Raw genomic sequence first — 21,718 nt, 5'->3', positions numbered from 1 at the left:
CTGTATTATTTTATTTCTTTTTTCGTTATTTGAATTACTTAATTCTATTACTTAATTCATTTAAATCTTTTGATTATTCATATCTTAATTTTAAAAAATTATTTTTATAAATAGATTCGGCTCCTCTAATATGCGAGCAGGCTCCCAACGTTCACCTACAAGAGCCGGCTCTTAGAGTCGTTCACGAATGACCCATTACTAAAATAAGCCCACTAGGCTATGTCATTTGTTGTCATTATATTCAGAATAATTAATAGGAATAGAGTGTTGCGCGATAGTCTATCCTACACAATTGCGCACAGTAGACTCAGTGTCCAATTCAAAGCACAAAAACACATGAAGACATGAATTCATTTGCGTGAAGCGTTCTCTGTTCAATCTAACGGGCCTGCTGTAAATCAAGCAGACAACAGATGTTCAACATCAATTCTCTAGGGATATTATACTGAACAAAAATATGAACACAAAAAGATTTTAACGAGTTACAGTTCATATAAGGATATCAGTCAATTTAAATGTATTAATAAGGCCCTAATCTATGGATTTCACATGACTGGGCAGGGTTGGGCCTGGGAAGGCATAGGCCCAGCCAATCAGAATGAGTTTTTCTCCACAAAAGGGCTTTATTAAAGACAGAAATACTCCTCAGCAAACACTCAGCAAACACTGAGGCAGCTTATGGTAGAGATATTAACATTAAATTATCTGGCAATAGCTCTGGTGGACATTCCTGCAGTCAGCATGCCAATTGCACACTCCCTCAAAACTTGAGATATCTGTGGCATTGTGTTGTGTGACAAAACTGCACATTTTAAAGTGGCCTTTTATTGTCCCCAGCATAAGGTGCACCTGTGTAATGACCATGCTGTTTAATCAGCTTCTTGATATGCCACACCTGTCAGGTGGATGGATTATCTTAGCAAATGAGAAATCCTCACTAACAGAGATATAAACCAATTTTTGCACAACAAATACGCTTTTGTGCGTATGGAAATCTGGGACTTTTAATTTCAGCTCATGAAACATGGGACTAACACTTTACATGTTGCATCTATATTTTTCTTCAGTGTAGATCCAACGACAACTATATTCACTGGTGTGAGACACCAAAAGATTGTGGACATTCCTCGCAGTCAACTTTTCTCGGGCTGTTGGCTGCATCGCATGCACTATGCATGCACTATGCATGCACTATCACGACAGCTGTTCGTCACTTGACTGTCATTCGGAAAATTCCTTCCGGGATCAGAAGATGTGTGAAAATATCATGGCGTAACCAATCAGCTAGACACCAAATGCACATCCAACAAGTATTATGTATAATTATTAAATAATCACATTAATGACAGTATCCATTTAGGTTAAGTATGAGACTCTTTCGGTTAGAAGCATTCAATTTTGCAATGCATACATTATTTTGTATTTGTGTGCCCATGAAAACATGTTATGGGGTGAAAACTAAGGAGACACAAAATGTTAAGTAGTTACACTACATGTCTGAACTCTCTATACAAAAACACTGTCTGACAGCTAGATATGGAATTCTTACAGGGTTCAAGCGATGTCTACTTTAACAGACTAATGCTTAATATATGATATAAATGACAATTTACACGGCCATACATTTTACATTTACATTTGAGTTATTTAGCAGATGCTCTTATCCAGAGCGACTTACAGTTAGTGTATTCATCTTAAGATGGCTAGGTGGGACAACCACATATCACAGGAATAGAATAGAAAATCTCAATAACGTAGCTATCAGTCGAGTCAGAGCTGGAAAGAGGGGTTGGGGGAAGAGGATTATTTAAGATGCTTTTTGAAGAGGTAGTATTTCAGATGCTTTCGGAAGACGGGCAGGAACTCTGCTGTCCTTCAGAGGGAAGCTGGTTCCACCATTGGGGTGCCAGGACAGAGAAGAGCTTGGACTGGGCTAGGCAGGAGCTGCCCTCCTGTAGGGGTGGAAGGGCCGAGAGACTTGAAGTTGCAGAATGGAGTGCTCGGTTGGGGTGTAGGGTTTGAACATAGGCTGAAGGTAGGGAAGGGCAGTTCCTCTAGCTGTTCCGTAAGCACCATGGTCTTGTAGTGGATGCAAGCATCGACTGGAAGCCAGTGGAGTGTGTGGAGGAGCGGGGTGACATGAGAGAACTTGCAGGGGTTTGATGGCACAAGCAGGGAGCCCAGACAAAAGCGAGTTGCAGTAGTCCAGATGGGAGAGGACAAGTGCCTGGATTAGGATCTGCGCCGCTTCCTGTGTGGGATAGGGCCATACTCTATAGATGTTGTAGCGCACAAACCTGCCGGAGCGGACTCTAGTGAAGATGAGGTCAAGCGTATTGCCTATCTTGTAAGTTGTTGGGGATTGGGTAAGGGTGAAGTCAAGAGAGACAAGTGGGGAGGAAGAGAGAGTTGGAAAGAAATGAGTTGAAGGCACATGTTGGGAGGTTGAAATTGCCAAGTACAAAGAGCGGTGAGCCATCATCAGGAAATGAGCTTATCAAGGTGTCAAGCACACTGAGGAACTCTCCAAGGGCATCTGGTGGGCAATAGATGACAATAAGGTTAAGCTTGAGTGGACAAGTGACAGCATGAAATTCAAATGAGGAGATGGGGTGATCCATGTCTCGGTCAGGGCCAAAAAGGCAAGGGACTGAAGGGCAGCATAGGCTGAGATGAACTCGGCGTTCTTACCCAATATCGGCAGTTCCAAACGCTGCCAGAGATCAGGAATTCCACATGAGTTGTACGCGCAGGCTACACTAAACTAGAAGGGTTGCAGCCAAGGGGTGGAGAGCGTCTGTGAAGCCTACAGGTGCAAACAGGTACAGAAAACACACACACAGTTGATAAAGCTACAAAAGAGCAAAATGAGATCATCTATAAATAACTAGGTAAGATTCTCAAGTGAGAGAGTGGTGTGGAGCATTCCTCTCTTTCCTTCCTCGAACAACTCGGTAGAACCGTCTTTGTTTTGGCAACGATCTTTGTTTTGCGACAAAACCACCACAACCGCCGCTTACAGCCGCAGCTGGGAAACTGAAGAACTAACACTAATTGCTTAGCAGAGGTGGAAAGCACACCTTCCTGTACTAACTGCTGACTGCCTAGGAAAGGTGAAACCACTCCCCCTCCAATACAGCCACTGATTACCAAAACAAGTCACAAATTGCCCTGCATCTTGATCCTGGTTGATGTGTCAACAACTATCTGCAAATTATGAGCAGTCAGCAGTTCACACACCAAGTAGGTCACTGGGAAGACAGGCAGCACTTAAAGTTGATGGCCCTAGATAGCAAAAATACAGTACTAGACCACAACAGATAAAGACAAAAAAATGATACTTATCACTCCATCAAGACACCAACCATGATAAAGGATTAAACATAGATGTTAAATCAACTCATTAATTGTATCGAATATAGCTATGATCCTCCTTATATCTTAAACTAATGACATGACAGCTGTAACACGTTGTCCAGTGTAGGAAATCCTCACTGGTACCCTAGTTCATAGAAAGACCCAATTGCATTACCGCCTTAACCAGCTTCAGCAAGCCTTAGGACACCAGATTTGATTATGTGTCTAAAAGTGCTCTACGTATTAATTCGGAGGCCCGTCCTAACCGGGGAACCATTGTTTGGTTCAGACAGTAGGTCTCAGTTTGCAGCTGGAGAATTCAAAGGGTTCATTCTTGTAGAAGTGTGGATAAATACATGTGTCTGGCCGCTCCTGCCCAGTAATGTCTTCTTCTCCTTCAGACGTCCCTGAATAAACATGTTGTAATTAGAGACGGAAGCGCGCGTACGTCAGTGCAGTGGCCTAGCGACAACACATCAGAGATCATGTGTATATATTAACCCCTCGCCGCTCTCCGCAGATCATTCAATCCAACAATGGAAATGGCGGACCATAATTACATTTTAGAGCCTCTTTGCAGAGATTTCTTTGATTCAGTCTGATTCAGGTCTTCGTTCTCTGCCTAGAACTGGTTCACACTAGGACACATTTACTGGAGATTTGGCAACAGGCTCAAGTTCACGCCACTATTTTGGGAGCCAATAAAAACATGAAACATAGAAAGAAAACTGAGAAACATGCATTGCTAATTTGATCCACTTCTTTTTTCCTCCCACCTCACTAGATACAAGGTACTATGTATCACTATGTATTTTCTGTTATGGGCTAGAGGCAATCAAAATGTTATTAAATCTGCCTTGGTAATAAGCAACATTGCATCCCAGTTTATCAGCCACCAACACAGTCACATAGAAAGGTTCATAGGTACACAGCTCTATTGTGTCGCTCCAGACAAAATGACCAAATGAAAAAACATTCTACGGGACACAGCTGACTGACCCGTCGTCTCAGGCGATCGCGTTCCTCCCGGATGGCGTTCATGGTGGCCTTGGTGCGGTTCAGGTCCTCCTCCTTGGAGCACAGCATGGCTGTTAAGCTCTCGTTCTCTTCCCTCAGGCCTGCCAGCTCCTTCTCCCAGCGCACCCGCTCCTCCGACAGGCTGGGGTAGAAGTCCCGGCCCAGGGCCCCTTCGATCTCCTCCACCGTCTGGGGAAAGGAGGAAAGGACAGAGGGGGAATGTTGTTTCATGGCAAACCTTTTTACAGAGCAGTATGTATAGTGTTGAGATTGCGATTACATGGTCACAATTCTAGTAACCAAATGTGAATGACTCTGGTTTCTCTGGGACTCTAGGTACCTTGAAGTAGTCCCAAGAAAGAGAAGAAAACTATGAGAATAATCAATGAAAAAAATGTAAACAAAGAACAGAGACAAAACAAAAGTGAGACAGACAAAACAAAAATACAAACACGTCAGGCACATACATTTTCACACAGGATTTTCCCCTGTCAGTTCACCAATTTCATGTTCATAATTTGTGGGTAGTTTAGCCCTACACCATGTGTCTCAATTTACACGAGTAGAACAGGCATCCTAGACTATGATGTATGTACATGTGTCTTTTTCCTATTTTTATCCAGTGGAGAAAAAAACCTGATCTCCCAAAGTGCCCATATTTCAGAGTGTATAACTCTATGTATGTGCGCATGTGTGTGCGTGAGTGTGAGATATGGCAGAGGGATGGAGTCTATGACCATGTCTGCCTCTACAGATCCTCATCTCTGGTGAGTGATTCATAGGTGTGTAGACAGGCCTGAGTCCTGCCTTCATTTGTCCTCCACCATGGAGCGTCAATCTCGCTTATCCCTCCATCCAGCTAGCCCTCTAATCCCTCCATCTCCCTCTCAACTGACACACACACAGCCAGAGAGACAGAAATAGACAGACAAAGAGACACAGAGACAAAAGGAGGGGCCTCCCTGGTGGTGCAGTGGTCTAGAGCACTGCATTGCAGTGCTAGCTGTGCCACCAGAGACTCTGGGTTCGCGCCCAGGCTCTGTCGCAGCCGGCCGGTCCATGGGGCGACAATTGGCCTAGCGTCATCTGGGTTAGGGAGGGTTTGGCTGGTAGGGATATCCTTGTCTCATCGCGCGGGTTAGGGAGATTGAGTGCTGGGCTGGTCTGGGATCTACAACAGTCAATGAGACTTGGGATTTCATTCCTTTCCTCATATTCCCTCTATCTCTATTTTTTTTTTTTTGAATTTTACCCCCATTTCTCCCCAATTTCGTGGTATCCAATAGTAGTTACTATCTTGTCTCATCGCTACAACTCCCATACGGGCTCGGGAGAGACGAAGGTCGAAAGCCATGCGTCCTCCCAGCATGGTTAAGATAAGCCCCAGTGATACTGATGGGTGGTACTGTATAGAATATTCTCTATTTCTGTGGCCTGGTATTGGCTTGAACTTATACATTGTTTACAGTAGTAGTACACAGTTCTTTTCTAACGAAGAACATCTGAAATCTGTAACATATTTGAAAATGCACTGAATTAGCAGAGTGTAGTGCAATATGTCCTGAATTCACTCTGATAAATAATTTTAAATGCTCAAACACTTTACATATGTATTTTACACTCTCTTGTTAAACTTCAGACTTCATGGTAGCGGATTCTGGTGGGTTTAAGAAGGCATGGTGTCTATGGGCTCTATATAAAATAAAGTACATCGCCTTTCTCTCTGTATGAGGTATGGATCGGCTTTATCAACCGCATCGAAACTGTTTTAGAAGCCCAACTACCACTATGGAACATCGAGTAACTTAACCTTGTCTGTGCCAAATGAACACCCAATATCTATTAATAGGCTTATTAGTACATGGTAATGGATTGGGCCCACATTCACGGGATACCATGGCCCAATCCAAAACCCATCCCTAGACCCTTGGCTGACTCTCCTCGCAAATCTGAAAGGACTGGATAGGTCGGTGTAGGAAAAATGGTATCCGATCCACCTCTCATACTCATTGGACAATAATTGTTTCTATCAACTAACATACATTCCGTTATTTTAGATGTGTTTTTGTAAGGGTGACACCATTAGGACAACTCAGTCTAGAGACGACTCCAGGGATCGGTTTGGGATTATTAAGCCTCAACTGGAAATGTGAAGGCGTCCATTTTTCTTCCCACAAAAGGTAATTGGATTAGGATTAAGTGAGGTCAGATTCATAATGGAAAAAGCCAGCTCGATATCCTCTCTTTCAAGCACAAGGAGAAAGCTCTTGTCCTCATCCTAATCGATTAGCACTGGTTGTGTCCACTGTGACCAGCCAACAAAAGGGAGAGAAATTAAATACAAGAACAGTGTTCAATGACTTCTTTCACATCACATTTTAGGATTTAGGATTCAGTTTTGGAATCACAAACTGAATTTGAGAGCCAAGTCCAATTTGTTTGTTAAGAAATTTAGATACACTACATGGCCAAAAGTATGTGGACACCTTCTCGTCGAACATCTCATTCCAAAATCATGGGCATTAATATGGAGTTGGTACCCTCTTTGCTGCTATAACAGCCTCCACTCTTCTTGGAACGCTTTCCACTAGATGTTGGAACATTGCTGCAGGGACTTGCTTCCATTCAGCCACAAGAGCATTAGTGAGGTCGGGCACGGATGTTGCGCAATTAGGCCTGGATCACAGTCGACATTCCAATTCATCCCAAAGGTGTTCCGGGGGGTTGAGGTCAAGGCTCTGTGCAGGCCAGTCAAGTTCTTCCACACCAGTCACAAAAAAACATTTATGTATGGACTTAGCTTTGTGCATGGGGGCATTGTCATGCTGAAACAGGAAAAAGACCTTCCCCAAACTGTTGCCACAAAGTTGAAAGCTCAGAACCGTCTAAAATGTCATTGTATGCTATAGCGAACAGTTATTGTGCTAACGCGTTGCAACCAAGGACAGATGATTTTTATGCGATACACTCTTCAGCACTCAGCGGTCCCATTCTGTGAGCTTGTGTGGCCTACCACTTCGTAGCTGAGCCGTTGTTGCTCCTATACATTTCGACTTCACAATAACAGCACTTACAGTTGACTGGGGCAGTTTTAGCAGGGCAGAAATTTGACGAACTGACTTGTTGGAAATGTGGCATCCTACTGTATGACGGTGCAACGTTGACAGTCACTGAGCTCTTCTGTATGGGCCATTCTACTGCCAATGTTTTCCTATGGAGATTGCAGGGCTGTGCGCTCAATTTTATACACCTCTGTCAGCAACAGGTTTAGCTGAAATAGCCAAATCTGCTAATGTGAAGGGATGTGTACATACTTTTAGTTTGTTTAGCTATCTATTGCTGGCTATCTATTACTTGGCTAAATAAAGCCAAGTAAATCCATTATCCCACATTACAGTGGGCTGTGACTGTCACTAAAGGAATGCCAGTGATGGTGATTGTCTGTCAAGCCTTTAGTAGTCTTAACACCAAGGACATATTTCCATTGAGCCGTCAGCTCATATTCAGTGAAATCACTAGGTGTATGAGGCAAGGAGCTCCCTTCAGTCTATCGCTTGCTCTCTCTACATCCTTCACTCTGCCTCTCTCAACCCCCCTCATCTTTCAGTGTGTGTGTGTGTGTGTGTGTGTGTGTGTGTGTGTGTGTGTGTGTGTGTGTGTGTGTGTGTGTGTGTGTGTGTGTGTGTGTGTGTGTGTGTGTGTGTTGTATAATAATTTTGCGAGGAAACCAATAGCTAGCAGACTGAATTCCCATCAGGACTGCTGGCACTCACATCGCTGCGAAGACGACAACTAGGCAGACAGGGTTACATTACCAGAGCTGAAGCATCACCGTGGGGACCACCTTCACGCCTCCATCAGTCAGACATTAGGCTGACATCAGTCTGACTCACACAGGCCCCGGCCCCCAGGCTGAAACAGGCGGTTGGTTACTGCTGGGTCCAACCCAGGGTCACCCCAGGACCCCTACTGACTGATTACAGGAAGTGGCTCTGTTCCAGCAGGACAGTTCAACATCATATGACAGTGTGTGTTATTATAACTAATCTCACTCTCTTTTATTTACAGTGTCTGTGAATGCATTTGATAGGAGAGGTTTGCACACCAGTATTGGGTTCACCTATATTAATCTATCCTGCATGTTGTTTTTTTCTCACTCTGGCCACTCTTTCTCATCCTTTACTGTTAACTCCCAATTAATTGTGTTTATAATGAGGAAGGAAATGGATTTTCTAGAAGGGTCTCAGTCTTCGCCGCAAGTCATTTCCTGGTGTCTTACCTTGATGGCGAGGTCACAGTGTTCGCTGGCGGTGGTCAGCTGCTCTATCTGGCGGTCCACCTCGGCCACAGACAGGCTGCATGTGCTCTTCTTTCTCCCACACAGAACGCTCTCCAGCCCCGTCAGAACCCGCTGTAGCTCTGAGTTCAGGTCACTGCAGTTGTCTACACGGAGAAAACACAGGACCGGGGTCAGATGTAACTGGTCTAGGAACAGATAAATGTTTACAAACAGAGTTGAGGTCACTGCAGTAGTCTACAACAAGGAAGCCCAGGGCCAGGGTCAAATAAACTGATCTTGTATCAGATGAATGAATGCCAGTATGCCCGATACAGGGATAAATAATAGGGCTAGAGCCAGATACACAGACCTAGGAGAAAATAGTTAAAATCTCAATGTGCAAAGAACAACAAAACTACTGTAGTCTGCATGGGTAAGGTGACCTTGTTAGCATAGCAGCATAGTGATGATGTATTGTGTACTAGTCGGCAGGTAGCCTAGTGGTTAGAGCATTGGACTGGTAACCGAAAGGTTGCAAGATCGAATCCCTGAGCCGACAAGGTAAAAATCTGTTGTTCTGTCCCTAAACAAGGCAGTTAACCCAGTGTTCCTAGGCCATCACTGAAAATAAGAATTTGTCCTTAACTGACTTGCCTAGTTTAATAAAGGTCAAATAAAAGAAAGAAAGACAACTAGTGATATACTAATAACAGGCCATGTGCTTAATGGTTTAACTGAATACCTGAGGCTGACTGGAGGAATGCTGCAGGCTAGTAAAACACATCACACACATCTTCTGCTTAGAGCACAACACACACCACATAACTATCTGAGAGAAAGACAACAGTGATGAAGATACAAGCAGGACCATTCTTTTTTATGATATATTATGACAATATTGTCATTCCGTACATTAACCTACAGTTAAGACCTGCGGGAATCAAACCCACAACCCTGGGGTTGTAACTAGCTCCAACCAAAGCTTCATCATCACTTTCAGAGCTTCCGTTCCCTATTCACTATCAACTTCTTATCTCCAGAGGTAATCAAATGAGCTCATCGGAAACTCATTTCAATTGGCATATTAATACAATCCCTGCAAAGCAGCAAAGACATGCATGTCGATGGTTAGCATCTGCTTCCATATTGCATCCAAAATAATAATGAAGATGATGATGATTATTATTGTCCAAAGACCAAACAGAGCCTGGGTACATTGTGTGGGAAATTAAAATGTGGAGAGTGGCGGATGTATTTCCCCAAGTGCCCCCCTTAAGTGCAGATTCTGCCAACAATGCAAATGCAATTAGCACAGTGCGAAGGAATGTGAAGATGAACAAAACTTGAAAACTATTTCCTGACTGGTGAAATCCTGTTTGTGTGGGGATAAGATTGCCACAGCTACAGCCAGGGACGAAGGACTGCGAAGATTGAAAGATGTTTTTCTTCTAGCGCTCTGCTAAACGTTGAGGATGATGAATAAGAAAAACCGATGAAGCTCTTTACCGTTGACAACTGATTGCTGGGTGCTCTCAGCACCACTGATAGAGGGGACTATTAATAGCAACTTGAAGGAACTGCCGTGCAGTGCAGTGTTGTTTGGGGGAAATGGTTCTGTTACAGACCCAACAGTGTGTTTGTGCACTCCCCCACAGTGGAAAATTGATTTAGCAGAGTGCTGAATCAATTGTACATTGTGGGAGAGTGCACAAACACACACACATACACACACTCACTCTGTCAGAGCCACACATGTATACACACACACATAACTGCTCCTGTAGAAGCCTATAAATGTGCATTGTGTGCCATCAACCCTATAGCCACTGGTTTGTAACAGGCCATTCATCAAGGGAGGACATACACAGATAGGGAACAGTCTCTCTATGGGAGAGATGATTCAAAAGAACCACTGATCAAAGCAGTTGATCAGTGAGAGTTTAAACACTACATGACCAAGAGTATGTGGACACCTGCTCGTCAAACATCTCATGCAAAATCATGGTTATTAATATGGAGTTGGTCACCCCTTTGCTGTTTGCTTTGCTCTTAAACAGAGTTTGCACTTAAGTAACGTGCCGTTATCAGGAGTTGATTGTACATGGGTTTAGCTTAACTTATTATGGCTGCAGGGGCAGTATTGAGTAGCTTGGATGAAAGGTGCCCAGAGGTTCCCAGAGTAAATGGCCTGCTCCTCAGTCCCAGTTGCTAATATATGCATATTATTATTAGTATTGGATAGAAAACACTCTGACGTTTCTAAAACTGTTTGAATGATGTCTGTGAGTATAACAGAACTCATATGGCAGGCAAAAACCTGAGAAGAAATCCAAACAGGAAGTGGGAAGATTTTTGAGGTTGGTCGATTTTCAACCCAGCCCCCATTGAATACACGGTGGGATATTGGTTATGTTGCACTTCCTAAGGCTTCCACTAGATGTCAACCGTCTTTAGAAACTTGAATGAGGCTTCTACTGTGATGTGGGGCCGGATGAAATTAAGTTTGAAATGTTTCTACGACCTGTAATATAACTTTTTGAAGTTTTCGTCCAACATTTGGCTGGACCTGCACGAGCGTTTGGATTAACAAAAGTAGCTACTTGGACATAAATAATGGACATTATCGAACAAATCAAACATTTATTGTGGAACTAGGATTCCTGGGAGTACATTTTGATGAAGATCATCAAAGGTAAGGGAATATTTATAATGTTATTTTCTGAGAGGTATACCTATATTTCCATGTCTAACAATTGTATTTTCATCGACATTTATAATGAGTATTTCTGTAGAATTATGTGGCTCTCTGCAATATCACTGGATGTTTTTGGAACTAGTGAACATAACTCGCCAATGCATAATGAGATTTATTTGATATAAATATGAACTTCATCAAACAAAACATACATGTATTGTGTAACATGAAGTCCTATGAGTGTCATCTGATGAAGATCATCAAAGGTTAGTGATGAATTTTATCTCTATTTGTGCTTTTTGTGACTCCTCTCCTTGGCTGGAAAAATGGCTGTGTTTTTCTATGTCGGTGGTGACCTAACATAATCGTTTGTGGTGCTTTCGCTGTAAAGCCTATTTGAAACCGGAAACTGTGGTGGGATTAACAACAAGATGACCTTTAAAACGGTATAAGATACATGTATGTTTGAGGAATTTTAATTATGAGATTTCTGTTGTTTTGAATTTGGCGCCCTGCACTTTCACTGGCTGTTGTCATATCGATCCCGTTAACGGGATTGCAGCCGTAAGAAGTTTTAACTTGATATACAGTCAAGCAGGACAGGCACATTGGGTCCTTCCTTACCCATGTCGGCGGTCACCAGGGTGGAGTGGTTTTCAGGCAGTGAGACGGACGCCCCATCCTGGTCCAGGCTGTGTCCGTCCTCATTGACCTCCTGCTGGCTGTGGCTGAGCTCCGAACGCAGCTCCGAAAACTCATCCTCCTCCCTGGGAGACAAAGGGTCACAAAGTTATGTCTGAGTTAGGTCCAACAGATATGACAGTAGCCTTGTTGCCAGATATGTTTGTGCTTGGATGACGCTGTCATGGCAAATGGCATCGGCTAAAGCATAAACAGATCTGGCAACAAGACGGGTATGACTCACACATATTTTCAAAAGAAGAAATTCTTACAAATTCCAGTTTTTTACTTCAATGTTGTTTTCATGACCAGACACACACACACACACACACACACACACACACACACACACACACACACACACACACACACACACACACACACACACACACACACACACACACACACACACACACACACACACACACCAGATGATGGTGTACAGAATCTAGAAGAAGAAATTACAGATCTTTTTGTTTTGTAGGGTATGAGCTATTCATCGAATAATAGCGGACACAATAACCATGCATCGTGTGAATCCTAAAAGCTTTGAATATAGTTAACATGGTTAATATCTGGAAAAAATGACCTGAGAGAACCTTTAGATGTCTCTTTGACCCCTCTGAGATGCAGCCTATATACTGTAGGCTTAACATTAGTTCCTCTGTAAAACGGCAATATACAGCCATTTCATGTGATTAGCTATGCATTATTAAATATGGAAATATATACCTCTCATACAGTATATACCGGTTGTGAGAATTTGTCCTTTTCAAATATGGAAATTTTCCACGTGAAATGCAAGCTGACTGACCCTATACCGCACGTAGTGCCTTCAGAAAGTATTCACACCCCTTGACTCTTTCCACATTTTATTGTGTTACAGCTTGAATTGATTAAAATTGATTACAATTGAGATTGTGTCACTGGCCTACACACAATACCCCATAATGTCAACGTAGAATTATGTTTTTAGGAATGTTTACATATTAATAAAAATGCTGAAAAATCTGAAATGTCTCGAGTCAACAAGTATTCAACCCCTTTGTTATGGCAAGCCTAAATAAGTTAGAGTAAAAAATGTGGTTAACAAGTCACATAATAAGTTGCATGGACTAGTGGTTAAAATAATTTTTGAATGACTACCTCATCTCTGTACCCCACACATACCTAACTTAATTGACAGAGTGAAAACAAGGACGCCTGTACAGAATAAAAATACTCCAAAACATGCATCCTGTTTTAAACAAGGCAATAAAGTAATACTCCAAACAAAATGTGGAATATGACTTTTAGTCCTGAATACAAAGTTTTATATTTGGGGCAAATCCAATACAACACATTCCTGAGTACCACTCTCTGAGTATCATAAGCATAGTGGTGGCTGCATCATGTTATAGGTATGCTTGTAATCATTAAGGACCGAAAGTTGTTAAATTAAATAAAAAACAGAATGGAGCTAAGCACAGGCAAAAACCTAGAGGAGAACCTTTCAGCAGGACAATAACCTAAAACACAAGGCCAAATCTACACTGGAGATGCTTACGTTCCTAAGTGGCCAAGTTACAGATTTGACTTCAATCTATGGCAAAACCTGAGAAAATGGTTGTCTAGCAATGATCAACAACCAATTTGACAGAGCTTAAATAATTGAAAAAAGAATAATGGGCAAATGTTGCACAATCCTGGTGTGGAAAACTGTTAGAGACTTACCCAGAAAGAATCACAGCTGTAAATCGCTGCCACAAGGTGCTCCTACAGAGTACCGACTCAGAGGTTTGAATTAATACTGTATGTAAATGTGATATTTCACTTTCAATAAATTAAAAACATGCTTTCACTTTGTCATTATGGGGTATTGTGTGTAGATGGGTTTAAATATATATATATATATATATTTTGAATTCAGGCTGAAACAACAAAATGTGGAATAAGTCAGGGGTGTGAATACTGTATGTGCGTGTGTGCGCGCATATGTACAGTACGTGCTTCAGATGAACTTCTCGGCATTAGTATTTAAATATATGCACAAGCATACAGGACTATGTGAATATTCCGTATGCATGTGATATTGAAATAATAAACTCTATTGGTGAAAGTAGTACTGCACAGACAACCTCACTGCTGCTACCACCAAACATTGATATGTCAAGTCCTGGCAGTAGATCTGAATTATAGGGTCGTTTGACTGCATTTCATTGATTTGATACAATCTTTATTGTACATCTGTGAAATAAATAGCCAGGCAGTAAATTCACATCGCAGAGTTCTCACAAGGTCGGCAAATAGAAAGTACTGACTCACAGACTTGTGTGCTGTTCTGTTCATGTCGCAGGATACACTGAATTGGTATGGCACAATTTATGCAAACACATACACACACAAATGACCAGAGCATGAAAGAAAACAGACCTTATAATGAACCTAATCAAAAACCAGTACACATTTTGGAGATGGAGGAATTTTGGGGGGTTGCCATGCTTGAGTTCATTCTAATGAATTGTTTGGTTAATGTTCCTGCTTAGCACTCAAAACCATGCCTGTTATGTCAGAGGAGTTTGTTCCGGTGTGCTGAGCACCTATGGAGAGGGCTGGAGAGGGCACTTGAGCTAGGAAAACAAACATTTAGGAGGCCTCTGATGCAAATGCTGCCATTTTGATTTCACTACAGTAAGTAAACAATGGAGGAAGAGAGTTATACGACAGGGTACGAAAAAGGGATTCCAATCAAAGGGAGGCACAATTAGGGTCCCTAAGGGAATTGAGGGTGGAGGTGGTGTGTGTGTGTGTGGTGCATTAGGGCTGGGCGATATATTCAATTCATTTGAATGTATGTTTTTGCGCAATATTCCAAATGCCTGTTATTTTGAGTGTTTATGTCCGCTTGTTCTCATGTTGTATATTTGGTCTCGTCTCCTTTGCTCCTCTGTGCACCTTCCCATTTACACCAGAGATCCGTGTATAATGACGTGATGCAGGTCTCCGCCCTAACAATGGAAGTCGCTGTCCCAACCTCAACTACTCATGTAGTTGCGTGCAGAGCAGACTACTAAAACGTGAGTATCAATGAACATTGATTCTGGAAAATGAATGCTCAGTTTGTCGCGTGGCATTGGGGTACCACATATCGCAAGCAGCATTTTAGCTAAAGACTGTTATACTGGTCTGTGTTTTTAAATGTGCAATAAGCATAAAACACAATTAGATAAGGAATTGGCAACTCATTCTCAGTCTGAGAAATAAGGCAGGCCACTTGATTTTAACATCTGAACAAAGTGGACAGGCCAGCATGGTGTTCAAACAGTTGGAGATGGACAGAAGAGTGTGTTCATAACAATTAAACTGTTCTACCTTGTTAGCTAACACATAGATCCAAGTTGGTTCAATTTGAAATATAAAGATTAGCTGGCTACTCACTGGCACGTTAGGCTTGAGAGATTGTTTATGAGACCTGTGCTAATTTTCTATAATACCTGCTACAAGAAGTTAGTCATTACTTGTGAATGTGCATTACGCATGGTTCTAGTTAAATTGGTAACAAAATAGGGCATTTTCATAGACAGACGTGAAAGCCAGATGAGTGATTATTGCAACAACAAAAAAACAGGTTAAACTATTTTGATAACATTGAATTATTAGTGGGTCTTATGGATGTGGAAGGCTTATATTTAGCCTAGGTATAATTTCACAAGCCCTGAATTCATTAGATTATCGCTGACTCTTTGAAATACAGTGTATTTGACCTTTAAATGTACAACAAAGCTTATTTAGAGAAAAAAATAATATATGTTTTAATTGAACTGCCCTTAAGTTTGAATAAAATAGAGATATGATTTTTAGGCCATATCGCCCAACCCTAGCCTGCATACCTGCCTATGTGCGCATGTATGTGTCTGCTTGTGTGTGTGAGTGTGCATTTGTGTCTACCACCCACCTGATGGTAGAGCCCTGTAGCACGTCTATCTTCTTGTTGAGCTCAGCGATGATGCTGTGCAGCTCTGTGATCCTCTCCTCGTATCGTAGGGTGGTCTGCTCCTGAACGTCCTCATGCTCCCGCATCAGATAGGACTGCTCACACTGGCAAAACACACGCATACACATTAACCGTGTTATCCCACTGAGCTAATGCCTTGATATCTGAGAGGCGACCTATTCTGTTATTTGGGAATTTTGGAAGGAATGCAATCTAAAAACATCCAACATTTCTTAACTGACATCACAATTTAGAGATTGAATCATGTTACTGTAAAAAGCCACCATTCAAAACCCATAACAATGACGCCCATTCAATGCTGAAGTGTGGAGAATGGCATTTCAACAAAAGGTATCTTTCTACACAGTCGCGTGTAATTTGGAATGAGAATAAATCCAGAGGAAATTCTCTGCTGGGTTGCCAGATTTTTGTCTCTGGCGTACAAATGCACACACACACACACACACACACTGCACCGTTGTGTACAAGGTCAGGCCTAAGGGCTTTTCTGTGGATTGTCTACATGGAGCTCAGAGGCTGGGAGAGAGGGAAAGGTATCCGCTTTCCACTCAGCTATATTAGTGAAGGGGAAGAAGAGGTGTGTGTGTGTGTGTGTGTGTGTGTGTGTGTGTGTGTGTGTGTGTGTGTGTGTGTGTGTGTGTGTGTGTGTGTGTGTGTGTGTGTGTGTGTGTGTGTGTGTGTGTGTGTGTGTGTGTGTGTGAGAGAGAGAGAGAGTGTGTGAGTGAGAGAGAGTGTGTCATGTGTGTCATACTATGCTTCCTAGAATGACCTCAGAATGACCTTTCCTGGCCTGCGTCAGAGGTTGAACATGAAAATAAAACAAAGACAGACAAAGAGGGGTCTGCTTAGTGCTTTATACAATTTGACATTAATCAAGCACTAAAACCACTACAAGACAAAGGAGACGATTGTGGACTACAGGGCTGCAGTGGAGCAGGTTGAGAGCTTCAAGTACCTTGGTGTCCACATGACCAACAAACTAACATGGTCCAAGCACACCAAGACAGACAAGAAGAGGGCACGACAAAACCTTTTCCCCCTCAGGAGACTGAAAAGGAAGGCCCTAAAAATTGTCCAAGACTCCAGCCACCATAGTCATTAAACTGTTCTCCCTGCTACCGCACGGGAAGCGGTACCAGAGCGCCAAGTCTAGGTCCAAGAGGCTTCTAAACAGCTTCTACCCCCAAGCCATAAGACTCCTGAACAGCTAATCAAAGGGCTACCCAGACTATTTGCATATTGCCCCCCTTTACACCGCTGCTACTCTCTGTTGTTATCTATGCATAGTCACTTTAATAACTCTACCTACATGTACATATTACCTCAATTACCTCGACTAACTGGTGCCCCTGCACATTGACTCTGTACCGGTACTTCCTGTATATAGCCTCGCTATTGTTATTTTACTGCTGCTCTTTAATTATTTGTTACTTTAAATTGTAACTTTTTTTTGATAGGTATTTTCTTAAAACTGTATTGTTGGTTAAGGGCTTGTAAGTAAGAGTTTCACAGTAAGGTCTACACGGTTGGTTAAGGGCTTGTAAGTAAGAGTTTCACAGTAAGGTCTACACTGTTGGTTAAGGGCTTGTAAGTAAGAGTTTCACAGTAAGGTCTACACTGTTGGTTAAGGGCTTGTAAGTAAGAGTTTCACAGTAAGGTCTACACTGTTGGTTAAGGGCTTGTAAGTAAGAGTTTCACAGTAAGGTCTACACTGTTGGTTAAGGGCTTGTAAGTAAGAGTTTCACAGTAAGGTGAATTGTATTCGATGCATGTGACAAATACACTTTTATTTGATTTGAAGCGGCCCCATACAAGTACTATGGACTTATTCACAAAGGTTTAACGTCATGAAAATAATTCCTATGTTTTTGTATACAGACATTACACTGCCAGAAGAATGTGAAACATGTCATAGAATTACATGATGAAAAGACAAACCTCTGTCATGAGAAACATGAGGTCGTGTGGAATCGTTCTGCGACCTTCTAAACTAGAGCCCCATTGAATAAGTCTCAGCCCCGGGATTCTGAGAGTGGGAGTCATAGGTCAATAGATCGGGTAGTCAGGAGTCAGGGGTATACTTCACCCTAAACAAAAACATCTGTGTATGAAAGGTCAGGGGTTCAGGTGACGAGATATGAGCCTCAGGCTGACACAGCCATCAGAGCCCCAATGTGTCTGTGTGTTATCCTGTGTTGAGTCAGGAGTCCAGTCAACTGGCCAGCGGTGACAATTAGAAGAGCTGAGTGGTTTAGCTCCCTTGCCCCAGGGAGAGCTGCAGTGACAAAGAGCAGCTTCCAGTCAGCCATTGTCATGTCACACAGTGTGTTGATTTGTAAATAACAATCGACAAGGGTCGCATAGAGCCAACAGTGTTTTTTTGTTGCTTCAATAGAGTGATCAGGGACATGCAACTATAGTTTTCCATCACAGAAAACATTTGTGCAGCACATTCGGCAGAAAATGCTTCATTTTCAGCAGATGACAACAGAAGTGCAACGCTATTTGTCTGGCAGCCAAAAAAGTACATGAGCTCACAATGAAAAACAATACATGGCCATATTTCTAATGATTATCATAGAATGAATGTAGCCAGCTACATTTCCTAATGTTTTCAAAGTTCATCTTGAGACAGGGCATCATAGTGTTTCTGCTTTCTGCAGAGTTTGAGAAAGCTGTACAGCTGCCACTGCTATCTTGATTTCCTTGCGTTTTTTTCTCCTCTGTCTCTCATTCACATTCGCTTGTAAATGTCCAAACTCACCAAAAATGACATTCGGTAGCTCCTACCTATATATGTATAACTTTATGAGCTGGACTGCCAGTCTTTGCAATTAGTTTATTTACGTTTGCACTCATTAGCATATTTAGCACGCAGCTTCCATGGAAATTCGTTATTACTTGTTCTAATTTGGTTAGCATTCTGGTAATAGACACCCAGATGCTTTTTGGCGACCCTTATGTACCAAAACGGGATGCGAGAAGGACAGTAATGACGACAAGAAAATGTTGATACCGCCCAACCCTAATCACAATGGAATCTAACAACAATGGCAAGTGCAAGTATATTCCAAGCCATTTCTTTATCTTAAAATGAATGGTCTATCCCTCTTCATCTAACTCCAGTGGAACTGATGGGAAACTAGAATAAAAAGCAAATGTTTCTAGCATTAATATTTGACACAAATAATAGTACCAGATATTGTTTACAGCCGCCGCCACTAGGTAAATACCCATAGCTGATTCAGCTGCCACCAGAGGTATTCCACAGCTCTTTGAAGCAGCGTCCAGTGGGAAAGGCGCCAGGGCATTTATAGAACAGGTACTCACACAATCTGTCTCTCTATTTCTCTCCCTCTATCACACTCGCTCCATTACACAAATGCATAAACACCCAATAATTCTCTCCATAAACAAGCATTCTCCCCCTTTCTCGTTCTCGCACACACCAAGCAAGCCCAAAACGCCATCCTCTGAGAGAGACCGTGCCAAACACTGGGACCGGGAAAACTACAAAGCAGATCGAAGCTGAGCAGTTGGCATGATTACTGACGTTCCTGGTTCCTGTGACATATGGGGTGTGTTGCTTCATGCCAAATAATCCCAAAATCTATTTGCTCTTTATTTAAAAAAGTAAAGCTTCCAGTCACTCATCACTGTATGAGAGCAGGTATCCAGAGAACCAGAGCTGGAATTAAATCCTCCTACTCCTCTAATACACACCCAAGGTCACAGAGATTCACTGTCACTGGGACAATAACATTACACTGAAGACAATGTAATGTTTATGGGAAGGTGATAACCGACAGCTGAAAAAAAAAAAGCAGGTAATTTCGAGCATGCTAGGATGATAAAAAAAAATGATCAGCATTCTGCACCTCTTCTCTATCACGACAGACCAGGGTTTGATCCCAGGCTGTATTACAACCGGCCATGATCGGGAGTCCCATTAGATGGCGCACAATTGTCCCAGCGTCGTCCGAGTTAGGGGAGGGTTTGGCCGGGGTAGGCCTTCATTGTAAATAATAATTTGTTCTTAACTGACTTGCCTAGTTAAATAAAGGTTAAACAAATAAAACATTATTAAGCAGTTTGAGTTATTATGCAAAGATAACCCTATAAAATAAAGTTTCCATACCAGAGGTCTAATCCTCAGGTGCAGAAAAGAGGAACTATTTACAGTGTTTTTTCCAATTATGGGTCATGAGAGATCCACTGCAGCTGGCTTGTAGACAGAATTATTATTAAGATTTGTAATTTATAAATGGAGTGGTGGCAGTAACCACTGCACTACACCAATGTTCTGGGCATGGTACTTTGAATGGGTAGCTTAGATAAGTGAGTGTCCAATACAATGATGAACATGAGTCTCTGTGAATATACATTCAGTGCCCAGTTTATTAGGTACACCCATCTAGTACCGGTTCAGACCCTCCTTTGCCTCCAGAATAAAAAGGCTTTAACAAGGCTAATCTGAAAACAAGACTCCCTAAAATTTATCAGCAAATCGATTGCGCAACCAGGGCTGGAAAAACCTTGGATCACTGCTATTCTAACTTCCGCGACGCATATAAGGCCCTGTCCCGCCCTCCTTTCGGAAAAGCTGACCACGACTCCATTTTGTTGATCCCTGCCTACAGACAGAAACTAAAACAAGAAGCTCCCGCGCTGAGGTCTGTTCAACGCTGGTCCGACCAATCTGATTCCACACTCCAAGACTGCTTCCATCACGTGGACTGGGATATGTTTCGTATTGCGTCAGACAACAACATTGACGAATACGCTGATTCGGTGAGCGAGTTCATTAGAACATGCGCTGAAGATGTCATTCCCATAGCAACGATTAAAACATTCCCAAACCAGAAACCGTGGATTGATGGCAGCATTCGCGTGAAACTGAAAGCCCGAACCACTGCTTTTAATCAGGGCAAGGTGACCGGAAACATGACCGAATACAAACAGTGTAACTATTCCCTCCGCAAGGCAAACAAACAAGCTAAGCGTCAGTATAGAGACAAAGTAGAATCTCAATTCAACGGCTCAGACACAAGAGGTATGTGGCAGGGTCTACACTCAATCACGGATTACAAAAAAAAAACAGCCCAGTCACGGACCAGGATGTCTTGCTCCCAGGCAGACTAAATAACTTTTTTGCCAGCTTTGAGGACAATACAGTGCCACTGACACGGCCCGCAACTAAAACATGCGGACTCTCCTTCACTGCAGCCGACGTGAGGAAAACATTTAAACGTGTCAACCCTCGCAAGGCTGCAGGCCCAGACGACATCCCCAGCCGCGCCCTCAGAGCATGCGCAGACCAGCTGGCTGGTGTGTTTACGGACATATTCAATCAATCCCTATCCCAGTATGTTGTTCCCACATGCTTCAAGAGGGCCACCATTGTTCCTGTTCCCAAGAAAGCTAAGGTAACTGAGCTAAACGACTACCGCCCCCCCGTAGCACTCACTTCCGTCATCATGAAGTGCTTTGAGAGACTAGTCAAGGACCATATATCACCTCCACCCTACCTGACACCCTAGACCCACTCCAATTTGCTTACCGCCCAAATAGGTCCACAGACGATGCAATCTCAACCACACTGCACACTGCCCTAACCCATCTGGACAAGAGGAATACCTATGTGAGAATGCTGTTCATCGACTACAGCTCGGCATTTAACACCATAGTGCCCTCC

General features: G+C 42.6%; 1 protein-coding gene across 3 annotated transcripts in view; it reads right to left on the bottom strand.

The window, feature by feature from the left end:
* LOC118387570 (colorectal mutant cancer protein) overlaps positions 1-21,718 on the bottom strand; it is a 125,066-nt gene that overhangs the window by 36,594 nt on the left and 66,754 nt on the right. For all 3 annotated transcript variants that reach the window (XM_035776056.2, XM_035776057.2, XM_035776058.2), the window contains 4 exons: positions 15,964-16,106; positions 11,973-12,115; positions 8,654-8,817; positions 4,357-4,563 (listed from right to left, as the gene is read on the bottom strand). In XM_035776056.2, the coding sequence (XP_035631949.1) occupies positions 4,357-4,563; positions 8,654-8,817; positions 11,973-12,115; positions 15,964-16,106 (657 nt within the window). The remainder of the gene's footprint in view (positions 1-4,356; positions 4,564-8,653; positions 8,818-11,972; positions 12,116-15,963; positions 16,107-21,718) is intronic.

This window comes from Oncorhynchus keta, chromosome 9 (assembly GCF_023373465.1).
Source record: "Oncorhynchus keta strain PuntledgeMale-10-30-2019 chromosome 9, Oket_V2, whole genome shotgun sequence".
In the NCBI taxonomy this organism is placed as follows: domain Eukaryota; kingdom Metazoa; phylum Chordata; class Actinopteri; order Salmoniformes; family Salmonidae; genus Oncorhynchus; species Oncorhynchus keta.
Note: the sequence above shows the minus strand (reverse complement) of the source record. Positions and strands in the feature narration are given on the sequence as shown.